General features: G+C 41.9%; 1 protein-coding gene across 1 annotated transcript; it reads right to left on the minus strand.

Moving 5' to 3' along the window:
• Positions 1-2,570, minus strand: LOC131243107 (uncharacterized protein At2g29880-like). Its single transcript, XM_058242205.1, has 2 exons — positions 867-2,570; positions 1-771 (listed from the first exon to the last, which is right to left on the minus strand). Exons 1-2 carry the CDS (start codon positions 1,293-1,295, stop codon positions 679-681), a joined length of 522 nt encoding a protein of 173 aa, XP_058098188.1. The 5' UTR covers positions 1,296-2,570; the 3' UTR covers positions 1-678.
• Positions 2,571-24,901: the final 22,331 nt, after the last annotated feature.

The raw sequence follows: 24,901 nt of genomic DNA on the forward strand, positions 1-24,901 counted from the left end.
TAAATTAGTATATACGATATACCAATTGTGTCATCCAAACATCCAAAAAAAAAACATCAAACAAACAGTCCCCAGTGTATAAAAAGTTATTACAGTCCCATAAAACAACAGATCAACACAACGACGGGTAAGAGCATGTCAGACCGACCCAACTACTACATTGACATCATTCTCGTGGAGTGTTCTCCTCAGCCACTCAACGCACCTCTCGGGTCGAAGACTGACAAAAAATGATGCCAGCTTCTCGTCCCTGCTCAACAGTTGCCCAACTTTGATAAATTCCGAGTTGGTCAACCCTTGCACCTTCTCAAGAACATCAAGTACCTTTGTAGTACGATTTACCTCCTTGCTGAGGCCAAAATCGCGCATAGCCTCTGCAACGGTACTAAGGGAGATGCCGAGTACATCACAGGGACAAGGAGGCCGCATACGTTTCTTTGATGCACCCCCATCTCGGTTACAGTCAGACTCTGGAGTCAGACTAGGAGTGTCATGGGTTCCGCGTCTTCCCATCGATGGAGTATCTGAGGAAAAAATTTCGCTTGACAAGTCCGCTACATGGTCCTGAGAGAGGTCAATGGTATCCTCCAGATCATCTTCAGCGTCTCTCCAGGACTCATTGAGATCTCGTTGAATCCTAATGGATGACGTGGCCATAGTCGTACTTCCTTGCGTATATCATCTAGTTGCTTGATCGGAGCCGACGATGACCACAAGGTCATCCATTCTCTCAATCCTTTTCCTGCGTAGATGTGTAGCACGCGAGTGAGACTGCAACCATAAAATGTAGTTGTAAGTTAGGAGAAATATATTCGATTGATGGGTTTGTGAATGTCTGATGGATGATGCATTTATATAAATAATACCTTCAGGTAATCCTCCCAGACCTCATCAGGGGCCGTAATGACCATGCGCTCATTATCCCATCCAAACCCACTAGCTGCTAGCATGTCCATGACGACAATATATTCGTGCTTGCAATACCTCAGACGGTTCTGCACATTCTGCCAGTTGACAGGTATGTCTGTATGCTTCATGACCTCTTCTGCTGTTACTTGGTAGGCTTCCCTCTTGAAACCATTATTTGCCTTACGTCCCAAAGCAACCTGTTCTAGCAGGACGTCGAAAAACACTTGATCCATTTCTGCACTCCATTTTATTTTAGCCGCTCGAGACAGAGGCTTAGCGAGGGATTTGACTGTCTTCCCACGTGGTGAATTTCGTGTCGGCATCACAGGTGTCCTAAGCGGTGATTGTGTCGGTGTTGAACTATCATTAGACCTTGGGTCTACCATGTCACCTATGCAGCATATGTCAAGTACACATTAATTACATACAAAGTCAATCTTCTTCTGCTGAGAACATGAGACATTGTGGAGCAAAAATATGGTGCATCCATGTGCAACACAGCTATATTTCCATAGTTAAGTAATAAATATTACGAGGATTTAAATATTATTCAGTTTGCAGGTAAAATTGTAAAAGGAAGAAGTAAAAGTAAATTGACTATCTCCTCCTACTGTTCTGTTGCGCATCTGCCCACATTCAAGCAGCAATATCATCCCGCACATGATTCCAAGTATCCTTTTTCTTGTTGAGTGACGCATAGCAACCATTGCCTTTCGTCATTTGTTGACACCTCATGAGGTGTTGGATTACTCTCCTCTACAGGAAAAGATCCATCGTCACGAGACTGAAGTACGGATCGTATGAAATTGTGTAGAACGCAACATGCTATAACAATTTTCACTTGTGTGTGAAACTCATACGGAATGGTCATCTTCAATATGGGAAATTTATTTTTCATTACACCAAAACAACGCTCGATTGCATTACATAATTGTGCATGTCGGTAATTAAACAGCTCTTTCATATTCACAGGCGCTCTCCCGGTTCGATACTCTTGTAAGTGGTATCGCATGCCGTGGTATGGAGCCATAAAACTGGGTGAATGTGCATTTCCAGCATCGGCAGCATAATATTTTCCTACACATTTAAATGAATGTTCCATCAAATGGACACTCGAATATTTTGTGAATATGAAATGGATGGGTAATCTAGGAGAGATATAACCAGTACCATGCGGGACATGTAATGGATCATCTGATCGGGTCAAAGCATTGTGTAGCACCCGCGCATCTGAGGCTGAACCCTCCCAACCGGCTAATATGTAAAGGAAATTCATGTCAAATGAACATGCCGCGAGTACATTTTGTGAGAGGAATCCTTTTCGATTGCGGAAGCTCACATGATCTGCAGACTGGACCAGAGCCGGTATATGTGTCCCGTCAATTGCACCAACACAGTCCTATATGCATAGAGTCAAATTTATTTTAGGGTCGGATTTGTTATTCAGGGTATGAGTATAGCAACGTACATATACATTGATTGTCATTGAAATTGATACTTGAAAGTATGGAGCCCAACTAATATTCATCTGAATCTCGGGTGGTGTTTCTGAGCTTGGCTGTTTAACAAACTCTGGGTATAATGATACAATAGAATCCAAAACATGGTTAAAGTGACGGCTAACAGTTTTCCCGGATCGAATAAATCTGTACCATATGACCCTATTGCGATCATTATGGTCAACTGTAGAAGGAACATAACCACCTGTTCTTCAAGACTGACATGACGGGTGTCACGCAAATGTATTTTCTCGCGAAGTGTAGTACACAACTCAAAGAAAGCATCTCGACTCATCCTGAGTTGAGCTATACAATCCACTTTTGTCGCCCGAATGATAGAGTTGATAAACCTCACTCGTTCATCATCTCCGTGTCGCGCCGGCTGTCTGAACATATATATGCGACAGTATTCCCGTACAACTGCTACACAAGCTGTCATCGCTTGCATGACAATAGCCCTTTCCCTCTCTTATTCCTCTGCACTGTCCATTCCAGATCCAAATGTGCACCTACCCTGATGGATTTTATAAGTTTTAAAAAACTTACATCATGACGGGACCACACAGTGATAGGGTAGTCTGAATTTTAGGATTCGGGGTGAGAATGTAGCCGTTCATTTAATGAATGAGTTGGATCTATGCATGTTCTTCTCTGGCTAAGTCACAATCCTCCCCTTAAAAGCAGGAGTGCCCATTCACGGTAAATAAATGAGAAGGATTTCTATCAAACCATTTATACCACCATGTCTCTTACCTTATATAATATAAAGATAACAGCTAAGATCTCTTGAATTATGTCCTCAGGTGAAATTAGGCTCTTTTACTTTGAAAAAGAAAGTAGTACCCACGCCAATTGTATAGTCAAAAGCTTTAACTATTCAATATGAAAAATATTTGGGTATTCCCAAAAAAACTGCAGCCCGTCAACTAAGATGATTTTGGTCATTCAACCTGTTCTATTTTCAGTGGCTAAAGTCCCAGCCTATCTATTGCAATATCTAAACATGTAATAGAGCAAACCTCTTACATGAGTTGTGAAACTTCTCTTGTGTTCTAACTACCAGACTTGGAACATGCTCCCTGGTATGCTAGTTTGTACTGGAAATTGTACACATGACATATATGACATGCATGTAATTCAAACTAAATCATATGGACCCACTGTAGATGGGTCTTAAAAGATAATTGTACACATGACATAGATGACATGCATGTAAGTCAATGCAAGTGTAGACCACTTCGTAAGCAAATAAGCTTAATCTTTTACGTCTAATACCGAAAAGAATACCAGGCTTAAAGTTCAGATGCGGTACATACTTGGATATCAACTGAAAGTAGGCCATGTGCAGAGAATTTTGCCTTTTAATCAAAGTAGTAGATCCTGTAACCTGAAACTACGGAAATATAACAACAAATTAGGAGTAATCGGACTTTTGAATATCCAACTCCAACACAGAGAAATGAAGCTTGCATACACGATGAAGATGACGAATGGCATCTAAACTGCTTATATCATACAAAGCATGAGACATGAAACATCAGACCGAATCACATCTCTGACTAAGAGGATGTTACTGGCACATGAACGCATGATCCTAGCCATTTACAAAGTAGGTCATAAATGGCAAGCATACTCTGTCCTAGAAAATCAGGGCAATCTCCATTTGGTTACATGTAATGGATATGGTTGGAGTAAACAACAATCCTTTGTGGAAAGGTTTGTTCATGATAGCTGAGTTCCAACCAACCACATGAAGAATGAAACATTCAATTTCTGTAAAAAGACCCTTGTCTTAATTGGTGTTTTCCACACAACTAGACCACCCCCTTACGGAAATATAACAGCAAATTAGGAGTTGGATATTAACATAAATTCATATATAGCAAGGTTGTACCTGTACATTTGAGATGAAGTGAAAGCAACATAAATGATTGAGATGAAAAATAAATAATTTGTTGGAATGCACACGATTGAAGTACAACCAGAAAATGTTGTAGCAAATATCCCTAAATATACCAGCACTATTCTCAGATCTTGGCAAGTCAAAATCCCATCTGAGTCCATTCAGTACAGATCCAGGATTCCAAGCATAACCCCATGCACCAGAACTGAACATCATCATGATCCAATGCACCAATTGTATCAACAAAGTTTTTTTTTTTTTTTTTTGAAAGATGAGCTATCAACAAAATATTAATAGCACGCAGACCCATAAAGAGTTCAACACTATTGTGTGAATTTTGTTTTGTAACCAATGAAACCTAAGCAGACCCAATCTTCATGAAACCAAGAAAACATACGGAGTGCTTTAGCTTTTTAGGAGTAAACAGTGGCAAATAGCTCAGTCAACAACCCCCCTCCTCCCACCAAACTAATAAAAAATTCCATTCATGAATCTGACCAAATCCCAGTTCAAAACCTATAAAATCAAACCAAATGAAATGAGGATTTTGTTGATGTAAATATCCGGTTCGTCCTCTTTGACCTTCGTATACCTGCACAGAGAGAGAGGACAAAGGAGACCCTGGCTTGAGCAGGGGACCCTCCGATGCCAAAGTCAGGCCTGGATTCTGGGTCTAAGTATATTGATGAGTTTTTAGAGAGAATTCTTTTCGTACCTCTCAAGGTGACAGGGGTCCCTCTTTTATAGCTGCGGGGGCATTTAATCGTACGAGGATTCTCTTCCTGATATTGTGCGCGGGATCTTCTCCTGGGATCACGGAGATAGGATCGTGCCCCTCTCGGGCCTTCATCCGATCCCGTGAGCTTCGGGGTCGGAAACCTTATCCCAAGATATCCGGGACGAGGCTTGATCTTGCGATGGTCGATCTGGTAAGGAGGTCCGCCCGACGCATGCCCGGAATGCTGATGAGTCGTCCGAACCGACTTAACCTTTGTCTCGGTTCAACGCATGCCCGGAATGCTGATGAGTCGTCCGATCCGACTCAACCTTTGTCTCGGTTTAGCGAATCATGCCTCGGATTTGGCGCATCCTTTGATGATCCGAGGCATTAAGTCCGAGTCTGCGGACTTGTACTTTTTGTCCCCAACAGATTTTGTTAACCTTGCACCGCAAAAAGAGATTAGCAAAAGAGAGCGCTCTTATATGTAATTGACAAAGAGCCAACGAATCAGAACATAATACGATTCAAATCCAATCAAACTCGTTTTTTTCTTTTTTTTTTAAAGACCTACATGCCTTCTAGCTGTTTCATGCATAATTTCTTGAATCGAGCAAAACTCAATTCAAATCCAATCAAAACAAACCAACCACGAGCTAGGTTCTTTAAAAAAAAAAAAAATTTCTGAACAAAAGAGCAATAGATTCGAAAAGAAAGCCATGCTCTTTACGCCACCATCCAAATAATTATTGCAAAATTCACAGGAATCCACGCATCCAATCAAAACTCCCTTTGGAACCAATCAAATCGGATCAAATAAAGAACATGCCATGGAGAGAATCCAGTCCTTTAATTCTTCAAACAAGAGAGTCAAAAGAAAGAAAGGCAAAAGAATCTAGAAAAAAAATGGATAGAAAAACAGACATGCATGGATCTTTCACATAAAACAGAATACAACACCTCACAATTTTATTTTATTTTTGTTACCTAATTACTACACCCACTGTCAGTTCCCATCAACCACCTGTTATTCGAGACTCACATGACAAGTTGCTATATTGGAAACAAGATACCAGATGTATATATACACACTTCAACATCAACATATTCCAAGAAACAGAGTAAGCTAGGCCATGATTCAGGTTGGCAAGTACATGTGGAGCAAATATACAATAAGAACTTTACTACCCAATTATATATGTTTTGAGATCAAATAGCTGATACAATGTAGTTGTATAGAAATGCTCGTGAATCTGACAGTGAATCTGTATGTCCACATCTAAAGCAATTCAATCGGATTCTGCAATATGAGATATCTGAAACTGAAATCGGATGTGAAACTAGGACTATACATATATACCAGTGCAAGCTGGATCTTAAATCTGAATATGAGGCTGATCTGAAACTAAACATACATACCTGTGCAAACTATATCTAAACCTGTTTCCATTCTGAAACTGAATCACAACATCTATAGTAACAGAAACTGTTAAACAATTAAAATCCTATGTGTGTTGTTGCATGTACAATGGAAGAATTTCTAATTTGTTAGGAAATAACAAAGTTGGTGTGATTCACATCTGTAACAATCTCTCCACTGATTCTGACATCTGAAATCTGAAACCGATTTAGTGTTTTGTAAATGGTACTGACATTACATTTCGGTTTGTTAGTTGTTCCAAATCATATATACGTTCTTAGCATGCACAAGGGCAGAGGGATGCCGAGTACAATGACAGAGTTCTTGATGTCTCTGGAAAAAACAAAGTTGCTGTGATTCATAACCTCTCTCACAATATAGACAGCGAGGGATTCATTCTAAGTTGCGTTACCAGAACTCATGTTTTAGCTACTTGAGATCCCCATCCTTTTTATGTATGAAATGAATGTCACTCAATTGCATTATGAGGAGCATAGCTACCCATGACATTTTAACAGGAACTCTGATGAAACAAAACAAAATAAGAAAAAACACAAAAAACATGCATCATACCTGTGTGGCTCACAAAATCTAGACGATCAATTTATCAGGTACCTATACATTTGTTACAACAATACATAGCTTGTCAATATAGCTCATTGATTTATAATAGAAGATAAGAATGGACAAACAGTTCATTTACTTTGAGGTTTATAGAGAAATACAAATCAAAGATCTACATAGAGCACTACATGTATATTCAAATGGACATTATAAAATAGAGAGGGAAAGATGGATGGAAATAAAACAAAAGAAAACTGAATCAGTATCGATGGTGGGAATCCATAAGCGCTTCATTGCCTAATGGATTATAGCAATGACATTAGAAACACAAAAATCATATTACAAATACATTTATGATGCCCAACAATCACAACAAAAATTGCCCAATTTCAGCTCCATCACCACCCACCTCAGGGCATGAATTTGTAGTCGGACGCCGGAAAATACCAAGCCAGAAAATAGTCCAGGAGAGACTATTTTGGACGGAGAAGGAAAATGACAACATCCAGATCGCAAAACCCCCAAATTATGGCTTTCAAATCATTCTAGGAATCAACTTGCAGGGATAAAAAAATCCTGTAGAGGAAGGCGTTAAGATTTTTAAATCCACCAAATAAGACACACAGGTAGCAAAACCCCTAAATGGAAAGTATAAAACCATAATGGAATGAACATGTAAGGAGGAAAATAGCCAGAGTAATGCATCAACACTGAAATCCGGCAGTAGAACATGCAAGTAGCAAAACCCCTAAATGGGAAGCTTCAATCCATAAGAGCATGCACACATGCAGGGACCAAAACCCCCTAGAGGAAGGCATCAACAGTGAAATCCGCCAACAACCTCGTTCAGAATACATAAAAATCTGAAACTGGAGATGACAACGTGCACGAGGTAGAAGCCCCAATTTCTAGGAGAAATTGATAGCTGGACCATACATGCATGAAGAAATCCCCAATCAGGAAAGCATGAGGGGCCTGTTAACACATGAATTTCAAATGCGATTATGAAAGAAGCGTAGATAGAGGCTTCCCTTCAGAGGGAGATGAACGCATACCTTCCACAAGTAATCCCTCAGATGAAACTCATAGGGACGAAGACTCTACGGAAGGCGGGTATTTGTACGCTTACTAGATTCGCACGAGAATGATGATCTCCCGCCATCTCCAGCGACTTCCTAACTGCTGTCATAGCTCGATCCCGTCGGTTCGTACGTGGGATGGGAGAGGTTTCCATAGGATGGGCTCGAGGTTCCAGCGCGGGATGGCAAGCGATCTCGAGAGTAATTTCGCAATCCTTCTTCAGTCCCACTGACATATACGTTCGTCGCGGGATATATGCCGCCCCAAACAGCCGGGTGGGATGGACGGTGGGATTAAGGCGATCCCATCCCTACTAATACCGTGGGATCTGCCCGGCCAAACAGGCCTTTAAAAGCGTGGAAGAAATGGAATGCGGAAAAATTGAACGAATGTTGATGATCAGTATATATGTGGGAGCGGATTCGGTGAGGCCCCGGATCCACCGAGGTGGGTGTGGGACACCATGCTGTGGGGCCATCGTGATGTAAGCTCATTGGGTAATTTTTTACTATAGAAACCTTCCATCCACCTTCGTCCTGAAAAAAACCTACCTTGCCAATCTAGGCTCCTACCTATATAGACAACTAATAAAAACAAAAATACCCCTACTTTTTCAACTGCTTTTACCTTAAAATTAGGGATATTTTCGTCCAAAACCCTCTTTCTGTACCTAAAAAATTTACTTTCGTAACATAAGTTTTTGGCCGTTCAGAAAAAAAAAATGCATAAAAAATAAGCATCTATGGTGTTAATTTTTTTCAAGCTCATTTTAGGGCATGTTCCCGTAAATGCCATTCCGCTAGTGTACATGAAGACTTATATCTTCACTTTTTTTTCTTTTTTTTACTTTCGTGTATCAATTTTGATTTGATTTGATTTGAATGTGAGTTGATTTAAAAGATAAAATAACATTTGACTTACATGGTATCTTATTTCTGATTATTCTTGTGAAACCCTATTACAAAAGACACGTGTTATATGAAGAGAAATATAGAATATGTTAAAAATCTTCAAAAATGCTTAGAGTGTTTTTCACAAAAACATGGCTAACATAACGACAATATAGGGAGCAGTTGAAAGGAATTCCAAAGAAAACCAAGTTGCTAAGAGTCATCCAGGAGGGTGGTCGAGTGGAATGCGATCGAGTCAGTAAGGAAGCCTTGAGCAGTTACTAAGACAGGTGGCAAGGAAATCTCCATAAGTTCATGTAGTGCTGAAACAGTTAAAGCAACTGTCAGAACATGGGAAGTATCTAGATAGTCAGGTTAAGACTATAAATAGTAAACTAATTCAGTATAAGAAATCATTACATACCAACCAAACAAACAAACCAAATTTATCTTTCAATTATCCTTTCAGTTATCAGTCATTAACATTACTTAGTGTAATCTTTTATTTTTATAAGTCATTCACATTCATGTAACATCTCGAAAAAATCCGTACAATGACCCGAGTACCACATCAGGTAGAAATTGCTAAGGACCGAATCCTTTAGAAATTAGACGAAAATTAATTAAGTACTAAACTGAATTAATCGGCGAGTTAGTTCGAATTACTTTCTATACGAACTGTAAGACCCAAAACTAGTAGAATCGTTAGCTCTACATTACTTAAAAACCTAGGATCAATCTTAAAATCCAGTTGCTCTTGGGAGCATCTTGAAATTTCGTATCGGACTTGGACCGCGTGTTGAAAGTCCGATTAATGCGAAGCTATACGGTTATGACCGCCTTATTGGGCTTGACAACCATCTCGGGAATCAAGTCCAAATAGTATCCGAAAATGCACAACTTGAGCTCAGAGCGAAGTGTGTGAGAAATGCGAATATCTTTAGAAAATGAACTCAAACTTAAGTAAATTGGGTCGTTCGCTTGCAGGCCAAATGTAAGGTTTCAGACCGTCAGATTCTTACCTAACTACACCCTTGGATCAGGGAAATTTCCTAACACATGTCAGTGTACTTGTGGCCCCGATCGAGTGACAATAGCTGTTGAACTGAAATTGGTCCTCCATGGTCGATCTACAAATCTGATCGGACCAAAACTTTAACCTAGTATAGATCCATTGCCAGGAAACTTTCTCCGGACAGTATGCAGGCAATGAACCTCCAGATGAGCTCCGTTGGCCAGAAACAGATGCCCTTTGGCTATAGCCTAAGTATACCACGACCCTAGGGCCATTTGAACCACTTCTGGGGCTATACAAGGGCCTTAACCCACTCCTCTCTCATTCCATACGAATTTCCTAAACCCTAGGAGAGAGAAGAGAGAAAAGAGAAGGAAATAGTGAGAAAAAGTGAGAGAGAGTTGTGGCTTGTTGCTGGGATTCATTCCTGCCACTCCACGTGTTGGATTCCCTCTTCCATGTTGCTATATCGGCAATTTCAACTCCATTTTTGGGTAAAGAATCCTAACCATAATCTGTTTTAGATATCCAAATAGGTAAATCGGTGAAATAACTAACCTATTTCATGCTATAGGTAGCCGTTGTGCCGTAAACAAAGGCGTAGTGTACGAACCGAGTTCGTAATCGGCATACCGATGAAAGGTGCGGACTATAAACGTTTAGGTTATGGTTTTTAAGGCTTTCAATGTCAGTTAATGATTTATGACTAACTTGATTGCTATCACATGTGCTTAAATACGGTGTTTTCCGTATATTACACATATATATGAACTATGTTGAATATAATGCATTCCATGTGTTTGTTGAAATGTTTGAATGAATATGGAATTATGAATTGTGTTTGCCATGATTGTTAATTGAGGATACATGATCGTTGTATGTGTGACAACTCCTTTACGAAAGGAATTGCCATAATATATGTTATAACTAATTTATTATATGTATGTTGATATGTGTAGTTTAAGTGTTTGATAAAATGTCTCAATGAACAATTGTTTGATGAAATGTATTTATTAAAGGTGTTGAGATGAGATTCTCAATTACCTTAGCTATATGAATAGATTCCTTCGTGTAATTTAAATTCGACTATGTGATTTATGTTATGAAATGTATATGACGTTATGTTCACTATGTATTTTATAAAATGCTCAAATAATTACAATGATTGAATTGTTTGTTCAATACTGTTATGACTACCATATGTGAATGCTATTGTATTGAAGTGTGATTGGGACTACGATGTAGTCCAGGCAATCAGTAATGGTTTCCGATTGAGTGGTCGAACTAGTTTCACCATGACGAATATGTTCGATGAATCCGAGTCGTACGGTGATTATTGACAGTGGTTAGGCCATGAGGAGTGCGTACGCGCTCTATTTTGATTAATTCAACATGCGCTCGTACCAATCGAGCTTGTCAAGTAACCTGATTGGCCTAATGTATGTTCATCATGTATGGACGCAACTGCTTGAATCTAAGGTACCACTTACTACTGAAAGCCCATTTAACCTTGGTACCACGATCCGCTAAGACTCATGAGCCGGGCATGGTGGTATGGGATACCATAGTCGAGCTGTCGGCCTACGCTGGGGTGACAAGCCTCCTCGTAGTATTCATTGAGCAACCTAAACTCGTGAGCCGAATATGGTGGTATGGGACATTGTATTCGAGCTGTTAGCCTATGCTAAGGTGACGAGCCTTTCCCGTAGTGACCTCAAGTATAAAATAGGCCTACGCCGAAGTGACGAGCCTCCTATAGCAACCTGAACTTGCCTGTCCACTGTTTTTAAATTAGGGGTGACGTTGCCTTATAACTTGCTTATCATATGTGATTAATTAGGATTGACGACCTTAGATGGATCATTGTTTGGGTAAATGATATAAAGGAGTACCTTAGCTTCCTGAACCGGCTGTATGAATAAACCTAATTAAGTATTGGCTAACATGATCATGCACTGCATTGCATGTGCTTTGGCGAGAAAGTGCATGTGTCTGGAGTGGTGCATGCTGCGATCGTGGGATGATGTCACAGAGGGAGTGCAGGCGAGGGCATGCATCATTACAACATATCATTCCTGCATTAACAAGAATATTTAGGACATAATTGTTGTATTGCTTTATCATTACTGCTTGATTGAATTGATAACAAGTTAACCTTTACCTTATATCTCCACTGAGTTGATCACTCACTCCCACTCTAGGACAGTGTTTTAAAATACCAACTAGACTCTGTTGTAGCTTCAGGTGATGGCGATGCTTATGAGGTAGAGCCTGACTTCTATGATGACGAGGAGGAGTTCTCCTATATGCAAGTCTCTGGTGGGTCTACGTAGACTTAGAGTTGCGCTGACGAGATTGCAGGGATACAAATTGGTTGGACATTACACTTGATCATTTTGTGAATTTTAGAACTAAACATGTAATTATTCAACCTGACGACATGTTCATACTCCGGGGACTTACAACCACTTATATACTTTATATACTTATCACAGTCTTCCACTTGCATAATCAAATTGTCTCTAGAGTATGATATGCTGTTTTAGTGTAATCCCATTCGTGTTTAATGTACTAATATGGACAACATTTAACCATCATTATCTATGTTGCATAAGTGATGCGTTGAAACTCGGGAGCTGAGCTTCTCCTCGACCCCTGATTTTCAGGGCATTACAAGTTGGTATCGAATCATGATTTGGATTAAACTGGAGCTGGGTTATGGTAACACGATGCACACTGACGTACTTTGACTTAGGAGGGGGTGTTGAAATGTAGAAATGGTTGTAGAATTCTAAGTTTTACCGACAGGCAAAACTAACCGTTGAAATTAGACTCGTAGACATCTGTGATCATGCGTGATGATCCCAATTCTTTTCCAGGCCGTCAATTGACGGGTTTAGACGATGATTCGGTGTATTCCACACTCAAATAACTCGAAAAGCGTGAATATACGCAAGATGGAACCTGAAACTGCACCAAACGAACTCGGGGGCCTGAACCTCATAAAACAGTGGGACCCGAGGTGGGCCCTGCGCATTTTCGGCAATTCGGGGGGTGCCATACAAACAGCGGGCCGATCGGGCCGGTCAGGTCAGCCATTGTACATGCGTGTGGGGCCAACGAAATCATGTGGGGGCCCCCTATACCTCCCCATTTGCTTCATTTCTTCCATTTCCACCCCTCCAAGCTTTCTAAATCTCCCAAAATCTCATTTTTCTCTCTCAAACCTTCCCTCTATTCTCATAGCATCTTCTTCTTCATCACTACATACACATCTCCCACCATTCCTTTCAAACCCATCTCCTATCTCCCTTATTTCCTCCCATTTTGACACACAAACGCTCGGTGTCTTAGAAATCTCAAGGTCCAACAACCCATTTTATCCCTCCATTTTGTTTCACTTTCATGGCTCCTTTTGAGCTAGTGGCACTCATATTTTAGCTTTCCACACTTCTTTCCCTCATGGGAAAGAAGAGGGCTTCCACAGATGAAATTGGGTCTAGCCGCCCAACCCGTCCAATGAAGAAATCGGGCGTCAATGTTAGTGCAAGTGCCACGCGAAAGCTGAAGACGAAGTGAGATCTCGATCCCAGATTCCTCTCCAAAGAGCTCTACTGGTGGATATGGCACATGGAAGGTTTCAAGGCTGTAGGGTCATCTTTGAAGCACACGTGGACAAAAAACTATTCAGGCTTTATCCGGCGATGGACCTCCTGTTGGACGCCGGGTGGGGTCCCATATTTGAGGGCAAGTTGCGTGCGAATAAGAGCACTGTCCGAGCCTTTTACGCCCACATACGAGACCCATTGCTGGAGCCTCTGCAGTTCTCTATCCTCGTGGGAAGACCGGAAGCCATTGTCAACGTTGATTTGATAGCCCAAATCATGGGGATTCCGCGTGGAGTGGTTCATGCTAGCGAGAGGAATCTCAGGAGTGTGCGTGAAAGAGATTGTCATACTTGATTTCTTTGTGGCCGATTGATCCATTGGAATTGAGGCAACTGTCTCTCAGCGACCAAGATGACTAATGACTTTCGCCTACTCCACCACATCTTCACACACAACGTGTATCTTAGGTGGAGCAATCACAGCGAATGCACGCGCCTGATGGTAGACTTCCTATACAGAGCTGGGTAAGGAGACAAGCTATGCCTGCCCATGTACATACTACTACAAATAGTTCAGACCGCACGCTCTCCTAGGACAGACATTTCACTCCCATTCAGCTGACTCATATGTAAGCTTGCTCATGAATTCGGCTACAGACTTGGCTCAAAAAAGCTTCGCCGATCCATTTCATCAATGACACTACTCTCAACAACATGGGTATAGGGCCATGACAACGTCAAGCTTGACTTGACGAGAGTGAGGATGAGACGGGAAGTGAAGAGGAAGAAAGTAACGAAGAAGAGGATGAAAATGAAATAGAGGAAGGAATCGAGGAAGAGGAGGAACAAGGAGAGGAAGAAGAGGAGGCCCAAGACACTGATAAGGGCTCTCCACCTGCTACACACGAGCCCCACCGTGATCAGGCCGCTTTAGAAGCCCGCTTGGCTCAGATTGAGGAGGGCTAGGTCACACTGTGACGGGAGGTCAAAGAGACCCGGGCTGAACTTGAAGAGAATAGGGCCTTCATGAAAAAGAAATTTAAGAAGGTGTCTCGCACCTTGAAGGCTCTCCTGTGCTGTCTGCAGGACAAGGGCACTCCCCCACCATCACCAGATTCAGACGACTACTCCTATGTTGTAGTCGTCATTGGGTCTTTTCTTTCCTTGCTTTTCTTGCTTCCTATGTTACAGCCTTGATAGGCCTAGTAGTAGGGTAAAGTTGTTGGTGTGTTTTGGTGTTTAAAGCTTTGATTAGATTAGCTCACAGGCATCTTTTGTCATGATCCATGAATACTACATCTCATGTATTGTGACAATTTTGGTTAAATGAAATGCATGAAGCTCCTTTTGCTATGAAATGTATAGAATGCTTGAGAAATTAAGTGTTTTTATTCAAAAATCTTACACGTGTTGTACCTTATGTTGTGTATAGGGAATGCCTCCGAAAGTCACTCAGACTACAGCATGTCTTGCACTTGTCGGATCATTTGATGGGGCACATCCCCTAAGTGATAGCCACATGGACCCCAGTTTGGGCTCTGACAATGACGCTATGCCGGATCCTTAGTCGGCCACTGACCCCATAAATGGGCCAACACCTACTGCACCACTGGTTTCAGAGCAGAACCGTGCATCTTCGTCGACACCCCACATGTATTAGGCTTCTCTTAATAGGTTGGAGCAGATGATGCTCCTTATGCAGCAGCAGCAGCAGATTTGGACCACCATCGCTGGGGCCCTTATCTAGAATATGAATGTGGTTCCACCTGCACCACCTGTGCACCCTGCTGGGAACCTGAATGCCAGCGGCTTGTTTGAGTGATTCTAGCGCTTCCGACCTCCCACTTTTGTGGGTATTCACAGACTCGAGGAGGCCGAGTATTGGCTTGACCACATCTCTAAGATGCTGAAGCCGCTGCACTGCACTGAGGCAGAGTAGGTTGAGTTGGTCACGTATATGTTTGAGAATGAACCAGTCTCTAGTGGGACAGCGTCCTATGGACAGTGCTTGCTGTGTATGTATGGACACAGGAGGCTTTTGAGACCCGCTTCCATGAGAAGTACTTTCCCCTCACGTACCGTAATGAGAAGGATAGTGACTTCCTTCACCTCTGTCGGGGAGGGATGACCGTGGTAGAGTATGAGAATAGATTCACGGAGCTGGCTAGATACGCTCCTCTGATACTAGCAAATGAGCCGATCTGAATTTTCTAAGGGTTTACGGCCTGAGATACGTACGAAGATGTGTTGCACTGGCATTACCAATTATGCTGAGCTAGTGAGCATGTCCCTATAAGCTTAGCAGGATGGGGATAGGCTATCTCATACATGTGCACCCGTAGGTCCGAGGCCTCAACCAGATTTATCGAGCAGACCGTTCCTCAACAAGAGGCCACGCGCAGATTCGCCTCCCAGACTTACGGCTCCACCAACTCAGTTGAGGCGAGCAGACTTGTGGTGTACTTACTGCAAAAGGTCGGGCCACACTGACACTTACTGTTTCACCAAGATGAGGGACATTGGCTTCACACCTCCTCAAAAGATCAACTGTCAGTTACCTCAGGCCATCTCAGCTCCACCTCTACGATCAGTACCACCTGCACCTCGATTTAGGCTGCCTCAATGGCCTATGGCACCACAGCCGAACCGTACTCAATAGGTGCGAGTACATGCTCTTTCAGCTGAAGCGTCTTAGTCAGCAGCTACAGTGCCTTTAGCCTTTGAGGTCACTGCCCACATCTAAGGTACACCCGTATTCCTGTTAGTGGACACTGGGTCCATTATTTCGATGATATCATGTTCTACGGTCAAGTGCTTAGGGCTGAATATGATCCCTATGGCTGGGGTGAGAGTTATCGCAGTAGCGGGAACTTTTACAGATCCCACTAAGTTGTGTGAGGGTTGCTTGATAGATTTAGGGAGCAGAACGATATGCATTGACCTAATTGTCACCATGATATACCATTACATTGTCATCCTCGGCATGGATTGGCTTACTAAAATGAGGGCCGAGATCAACTGCGAGACCCGACTGGTGATGACACACGGACCCGAAAACATGACCTTCACATTCCCTGTTCAGCTCAGTTACCCCTTTTAGGTTCTTTGTTATTCTGCCCTATTGAAAGATCAGAATGGTCCAACACTTGAAAACACGCCCGTGGTCTAGGACTTCTGGGAAGTATTTAAAATGATACCTGGATTACCTCCCCGGCGCGAGATCGACTTTACTATCAACCTTGTGCCTGGTGTGACACCCATTTCCTTACCTACGTATCGCATGCTTTCATGTGAGATGGAGGAATTGAGGAGACAGATTGATGACCTGTTGGAATTAGGTTTCATACAGCCTAGCGTGTCTCCTTGGGGAGCACCTGTGTTGTTCATGAAGAAGAAAGATGGTTCGCTGCATTTGTGTATTGACTATCGCAGGTTGAACCAAGTGATAGTGAAGAACAAGTATCCTTTGCCCAGGATAGATGATTTGTTCGATCAATTGAAAGGGGTACAATATTTTTCAAAGATCGACTTGCAGTCAGGGTATCACCAATTGCGCGTTAGGGATGAAAATGTGTAGAAGACAACGTTCAGAACCATCTTTGGGCACTACGAATTCCTCGTGATGTCATTTGGACTCACGAATGCACCGGTCGTGTTCATGGACCTTATGAACTGGGTTTTTCGACCGTATCTATACCGATTCATCATCGTATTTATAGATGACATCCTGATATACTCCAAGAGTAGAGAAGATCACAAGGAGCACTTGCGAGCAGTCTTTGATACACTCAGGAAGAACCAGTTATTTGTCCAGTACAAGAAGTGTGACTTTTAGAAAGAAGAGGTCAAGTTCATGGGACATGTTGTGTCCAAGGAAGGAATAGCTGTGAACCTTGCTAAGGTAACCGTAGTTCAGGACTGGGAGCAACCCGGTTCGGTTACTGAAGTGAGGAGTTTCCTTGGCCTGGCAGGTTGCTATCATCATTTCATTAGAGACTTTTCCAAGATAGCCAGACCGTTGTCTCAGCTCACTCGAAAGAATCTCAAGTTTGCCTGGAATGAGAAGGCAGAAGTAGCCTTTCAAGAGCTGAAGGAGAAGTTGACATCCACACCCACACTAGTATTGTGAGAGCAGGGGGTCAGATATACCATTTACACCAATGTCTCTCACGTTGGTTTCGGTTGTGTTCTGATGCAGAAGGACAGAGTGATTGCCTTTGCATCACGACAGTTAAGGAAGCACGAGGAAAACTACCCTACACACGACCTAGAGTTAGCGGCTGTCATCTTTGCATTGAAGCTCTGGAGACATTACCTCTATGGAGAGGAGTTCGAGCTCTTTTGCGACTACAAGAGCCTCAGATACATATTCACATAGAGAGACTTGAATATGAGGCAGCGACGGTGGATGGAAACCTTGAAGGATTTCAAGTTTGAGGTTTCCTATCATCCTGGCAAGGCCAACCTTGTGGTAAACGCGTTGAGCCGTAAGAAGATGATAGCATTTGCAGCTCTGCTGATGATCGATGAATGGAACATGGTAGAGTTTGTGTGAGATTTTGAGCAGAAGCTTACAGTGGAGGAACCGTTCGAGAGTGTCACACATATTCGTGTGCAGCCACTCATCGATGATCGAATCATAGTGGCTCAGGGGGAAGATGAATGGTTAGTGGAGTTGAGAAAGCGAACTAGTGACGATGAAGACTCTGAATGGAGAGTTGGTACGAATGGGGGTTTATGTTATCGTGGTCGCCTATGCGTCCTAAATCTTCATAACTTGAGAAGGGAAGTTCTCGAAGCTGCTCACAATTCAAAGATGGCGATGCATCCTGGTAGTATGAAGATGTATCGAGATATGAAGCGCTCGTACTGGTGGGACAACATGAAGGCTCACATAGTCGACTATGTATCCCGTTGTCTCACATGCCAGTAGGTCAAGGCTGAACATCACCGACCTCCTAAATTACTTCTGCCCATGCCCATAACTGAATGGAAATGAGATTTCATCTCTATGGATTTCATTTCAGAGTTACCGAAGACGAGGAAGGGACATGACTTCATTTGGGTGATTGTGGACCGATTGACGAAATTGGCTCATTTTCTCCCTATTAGAGTTTCAAACTCAGCAAATGATTTAGCCAGGCTATACATCAAGGTGATCATACGATTGCATGGAGTGCCTATAGAGATCGTGTCGGATCGAGACATCCGATTCACATCTATCTTCTGGACTCATATCCAGGAAGCAATGGGTGTGAAACTGAAGTTCAGTACCACGTTCCACCCACAGACGGATGGGCAGACGGAACGGGTGAATCAAGTGTTAGAAGATATGCTGCGAGCTTGTGTGCTTGATTTCAAGGACAGTTGGGATGACTGTCTTCCTTATGTTGAGTTCGCTTATAACAACAGCTTTCAGGTGAGTATTGGCATGACCCCCTACGAAGCACTGTATGGGCATCTGTGTAGAGCACCGCATTGCTGGGCAAAGGTTGGCAAGAAGAGTTTGATTGGCCCAGAGTTAGTGCAGGCGACCTCAGAGAAGATCGACATTATCAGGCGTTGGCTCCTTACAGCACAGAGTAGACAGAAGAGTTACACGGATACGAGGCCACGACCGCTAGAGTTTGAGGTCGAGGACCATGTATTCCTTAAGGTTTCCCCGATGAAGGGAGTCCTCCAGTTTAGAAAGAAAGGGAAACTCACGCCGAGATTCACTGGCCCATTCCAGATACTAGACCGAGTGGGTGTGATAGCGTACTGCCTTACTCTGCCCACACCACTCGCAGGCGTGCACAACGTATTTCATATATCGATGCTGAAGAAATACGTTTCTGATCCTTCCCACATTATCAAATGGGAGCAGGTACAGTTGAGTGAAGATGCTACTTATGTACTGCGACTGACGCGTATCCTAGACAGGAAGGAATAAGTATTGCGCAATAAGGTTATCCCACGTGTGAAGGTACGATGGACGCACCACACTGAGGAAGAGGCTACTTGGGAAACAGAAGCCGAGGTCCACAAGAACTACCCTCAGATTCTCGAGGAGTACGAAAAGGTACTAAATTTCGAGGATGAAAATTTTCTTTAAGGGGGGTAGATTGTAACGTCTCGAAAAAATCAGTACAATGACCCAAGTACCACCTCAGGTAGAAATCGCTAAGGACCGAATCCTTTAGAAATTAGATGAAAATTAATTTAGTACTAAACTGAATTAATCAGCGAGTTAGTTTGAATCACTTTTTATACGAACTACAAGACCCAAAACCAGAAGAATCGTTAGCTCTACGTTACTTAAAAACCTAGGATCAATCACAAAACCCAGTTGCTCTCAGGAGCATCTTGAAACTCCGTATCAGACCTAGACTGCACGTCGAAAGTCCAATTAACATGAAGCTATACAGTTACAACTGCTTTACTGGGCTTGACAAACATCTCGGGAATCAAGTCCAAATAGTATCCAGAAACACACAACTTGAGCCCGGAGCGAAGTGTGTGAGAAACGCGAATATCTTTAGAAAATGAACTCAAACTTAAGTAAATCGGTTCGTTAACTTGCAGGCCAAATTTAAGGTTTCAGACCTCAGATTCTAACCCAACTACACCCTTGGATCAGGGAAATTTTCCAACACATGCCAGTGTACTTGTGGCCCTGATCGAGTGACGATGGCCATTGAACTGAAACTGGTCCTCCACGGTCGATCTACAAATCCAATCGGACTGAAACTTTAACCTGGCATAGATCCATTGCCAGGGAACTTTCTCCGGACCGTATGCAGGCAATGAACCTCCAGATGAGCTCTGTTGGCCCGAAACAGATGCCCTTTAGCATAACCTAAGTATACCATGGCCCTGGGCCATTTGAACCACTTCTGGGCCTATATAAGGGCCTTAACCCACCCCTCTTTCATTCCATACGAATTTCCTAAACCCTAGGAGAGAGAAGAGAGAAAGAGAAGGAAAGAGTGAGGCGAAGTGAGAGAGAGTTGTGGCTTATTGCTAGGATTCATTCCCGCCACTCCACGTGTTGGATTCCCTCTTCCGTGTCATTATACCGGTGATTTCGACTCCATTTTTGGGTAAGGAATCCTAACCCTAATATGTTTTAGGTATCCAAATAGGTAAATCGGTGAAATAGTTAACCTATTTCATGCTATAGGTAGTCGTTGTGCCGTAAACACAGGCGTAGTGTACAAACTGAGTTCGTAATCGGCGTACCGACGAAATGTGCAGACTATAAATGTTTAGGTTATGGTTTTAAAGGCTTTCAATGTCAGTTAATGATTTATGACTGACTTGATTGCTGTCACATGTGCTTAGATACGGTGTTTTTCGTGTATTACATATATATATGAACTATATTGAATTTAATGCATTCCATGTGTTTGTTGAAATGTTTGAATGAATATGGAATTATGAATTGTGCTTTCCATGATTGTTAATTAAGGATACATGATTGTTGTGTGTGTGACAACTCTTTTGCGCAAGGAATTGCCATAATATATGTTATAACTAATTTATTACGTATATGTTGATATGTGTAGTCTAAGTGTTTGATAAAATGTTTGAATGAACAATTGTTTGATGAAATATATTTATTAAAGGTGTTGAGATGAGATTCTCAATTACTTTAGCTATATGAATAGATTCCTTCGTGTAATTTAAATTCGGCTATGTGATTTATGTTATGAAATGCGTATGTATGATGTTATGTTCACTATGTATTTTATAAAATGCTCAAATAATTGTAATGATTGAATTGTTTGTTCAATACTGTTATGACTACCATATGTGAATGCTATTGCATTGAAGTGTGATTGGGACTATGACGTAGTTCAGGCAATCGGTAATGGTTTCCGATCGAGTGGCCGAACTAGTTTTGCCTTGACAGATATGTTGGATGAATCCGAGTTGTATGGTGATTATCGACAGTGGTTAGGCCACAAGGAGTGTGTACGCACTCCATGTCAATTAATTCAACGTGCGATCGTACCAATCGAGCTTGTCAAGTAACCTAATTGGCCTAATGTATGTTCCCCATGTATGGACGCAACTGATTGAATCTAAGGTACCGCTTATCACTAAAAAGCCCGTTTAACCTTGGTACCACGATCCACTAAGACTCATGAACCGGGCATGGTGGTATGGGACATCGTGGTTGAGCTGTCAGCCTATGCTGGGGTGATGAACCTCCCCTTATTGTTCATTGTGCAACTTAAACTCGTGAGCCGAATACGGTGGTATGGGACATTGTATTCGAGCTGTCAGCCTACGCTAAGGTGACGAGCCTTTCCCGTAGTGATCTCGAGATAAACTAGGCCTACGCTGAGGTGACAAGCCTCCCATAGCAACCTGAACTTGCCTGTCCATTGTTTTTAAATCAGGGGTGACGTTGCCCTATAACTTGCCTATCGTATGTGATTAATAAGGATTGTCGACCCTAGATGGATCATTGTTTGGGTAAATGATATAAATGGGTACCTTAGCTTCTCAAACTGGTTGTATGAATAAACCTAATTAAGTATTGGCTAACACGATCATGCACCGCATTGCATGTGCTTTGGCGAGGAAGTGCACGTGTCCGGAGAGGTGCATGCCGCGATCATGAGTTGATGTCGCAGAGGGAGTGCAGGCGAGGGCATGCATCATTACAACATATCATTCCTGCATTAACAAGAATATTTATGATATGATTGTTGTACTACTTTATCATTACTGCTTGATTGAATTGATAACATGTTAACCTTTGCCTTATAGCTCCACTGAGTTGATCACTCACTCCCACTCTAGGACGGTGTTTTAAAACACCAACCAGACTCTATTGTACCTTCATGTGATGGCAATGCTTATGAGCCGAAGCCTGGCTTCTATGATGACGAGGAGGAGTTCTCCTATATGCAACTCTTTGGTGGGTCTACGTAGACCTGGAGTTGCGCCGATGGGATTGCAGGGATACAAATTAGTTGGACATTACACTTGATTATTTTGTGAATTTTGGAACTATACATGTAATTATTTAACCTGACGACATGTTCATACTCTGGGGACTTACAACCACTTATATGCTTTATATACTTATCACAGTCTTCCGTTTGCGTAATCAAATTGTCTCTGGAGTATGATATGCTGTTTTAGTGTAATCTCATTCATGTTTAATGTACTAATACAGACAACATATAACCATCATTATCTATGTTGCATAAGTGATACGTTGGAACTTGGGAGCTGAGCTTTTGCTCAACCCCCGATTTTCAGGGCGTTACAATTCTATAGTGTAATCAGTTATTTACATTCCTTAGTGTAATCCATAGTAGTAATCAAGTAGCCGTTAAACTTTAACTGCAATTTGAGTCTGCACTCATACGTTGAATTCAGTTCAAGTATCAAACATAGTTCTCCATCCAAAAAGGTGTTTTGCAGCTGTTATCCATGACCGACTGTAAGAATTTCATTTTTTTGTTCTTTTCTGTGTATTAGAAAGTCCTTTCATACAGAAGGAAAATGTGTAACCCATTTTTAGATGACGAACTCTACCCTCTGATTATCGTCTGATCATTATTTAAAGCATTGTGTAAGTGGCTGAATTGGCAACTGATCTTATTCGATCTTGAACACATACTACGTATATGCCTATCTTAGCGCTTGAGATCATAGTTGTTTGGTTTGAATTTAGCCACGCATTCAATTTTGGCACTCCCGCATTTATCACGTGACTGAATTTGTAAATCGAACCACAACAGCTTTTGGCATGCCCAATGAGACCACAAACAACTTAGTTGCCACAAATATTTATTGTGCGCTAGCTATGCAATAATTTTGGCTAGCGCCAACAACAACTTTTGGCATGCCCGTTAGAATTGATAACATGAGCCAATATGAAAGTAATGAGAAAGCGAGATAGCCGACAGATCTTTTTGAGATAATGATGGTTAACTACGTGATATGCAAATAGCGAATCAACATATGGTAGAGCAATTACGAGCTTAGGCCGAGCAGACACGAATTTAGGCTGAGACCTTCAACAGATAGATGGCTAGCCAGGTCGGAAGCCTGAATATAATGTTTTCTGGAAGAACACCTACTGTGCCTAGTGCGCATCGAGTCGAGTCGAGTCGGATCGGATTGGGTCTAACTCGACTCGGTCTGAAATTTACATGGGCTGACCTGAACTTGATCGATCCGGGATCGAGTCCGGGTCATCTGACTCGAACCGATCCGCATTACTGCTGGTCTGATCCGATCCGAGTCCGACTCGATCAGGGAAATCGAGTTGGATCGGATTGTGCACGGTTTTGTATTGGTCCTGATTTTATTTTATTTTATTTAAAATGAAAAAATTGTAAAAATTTTAACAAAATGGTGGTGATTCTTATATCATACAGAAGGTATAGTTTCATGGAAATCTAAGTCGTCAAAGTTGTCGACATAACTAGTAACTATTGATGGTGCAAGGCCTAAAAGTTTTATTAAGAGTCTAAGACGATGATACTAATTACCTGATCTTTCCATTTGAATAGTCATTGATAATATGGCTAACATATTTATTATTTAAGAGATATGCTTCATCCACAGTATTGCTCATAAATCATAATAAGAAATTAAGGGTAACATGCACATACTGACATAGTGACATAAGATTAGGTAAATCTAACATGCGCATACTAACATAAAATGAACAAAGTAAATAAACTCTATCTAAAATCAAAAGTAAATAAACCTAACATGCACATACTGACATACAGATTAGGTAAAACTTTCATGCATTTAATACCTTCTGTATAATGAATGCCTTTGTGGCATGTAACTAGATGAACCTTACCTGTAACCGTAATAATAACCCCCTCCTCCACCTCCACCGTTGTCGCCAGAATCATCCTTCGGTTCTCTTTTTACGGATTCAACTGCAAGAGAACTCTGGGCCGACTCCGAGCTGGATGTGTCCAAAAAATAGTTGTTCACCTCTGCTGAATCAGATGGTGGGGATGGCTTCCCATTGTCCTCATTCATAAATGCAACAGTTTTTTTAGGTGCTTTTTATGATCTTATTTATATGAGATTCCCAACCGCCTATAAAATGTTGCAAGACTTTTAAGAAACTTTGATGGTTTACTCGTGCCTGCTTCAGCATCATGTTGTTTCGGAGGTGGATGTTGTTATCTGGTACTCCTTGATCAAAATACCAGTTTCAAGCTTTCTTTAACGGCCTCTTTATAATCGCGTTCTTGTTCCCTTAAAAATTCTCTTATTCTTCTTCTCTACTAATTGTGGAAGGCTTGGAACTAGAAGCAGTTCC

Source organism: Magnolia sinica, chromosome 4 (genome assembly GCF_029962835.1).
Source record: "Magnolia sinica isolate HGM2019 chromosome 4, MsV1, whole genome shotgun sequence".
Lineage (NCBI taxonomy): Eukaryota > Viridiplantae > Streptophyta > Magnoliopsida > Magnoliales > Magnoliaceae > Magnolia > Magnolia sinica.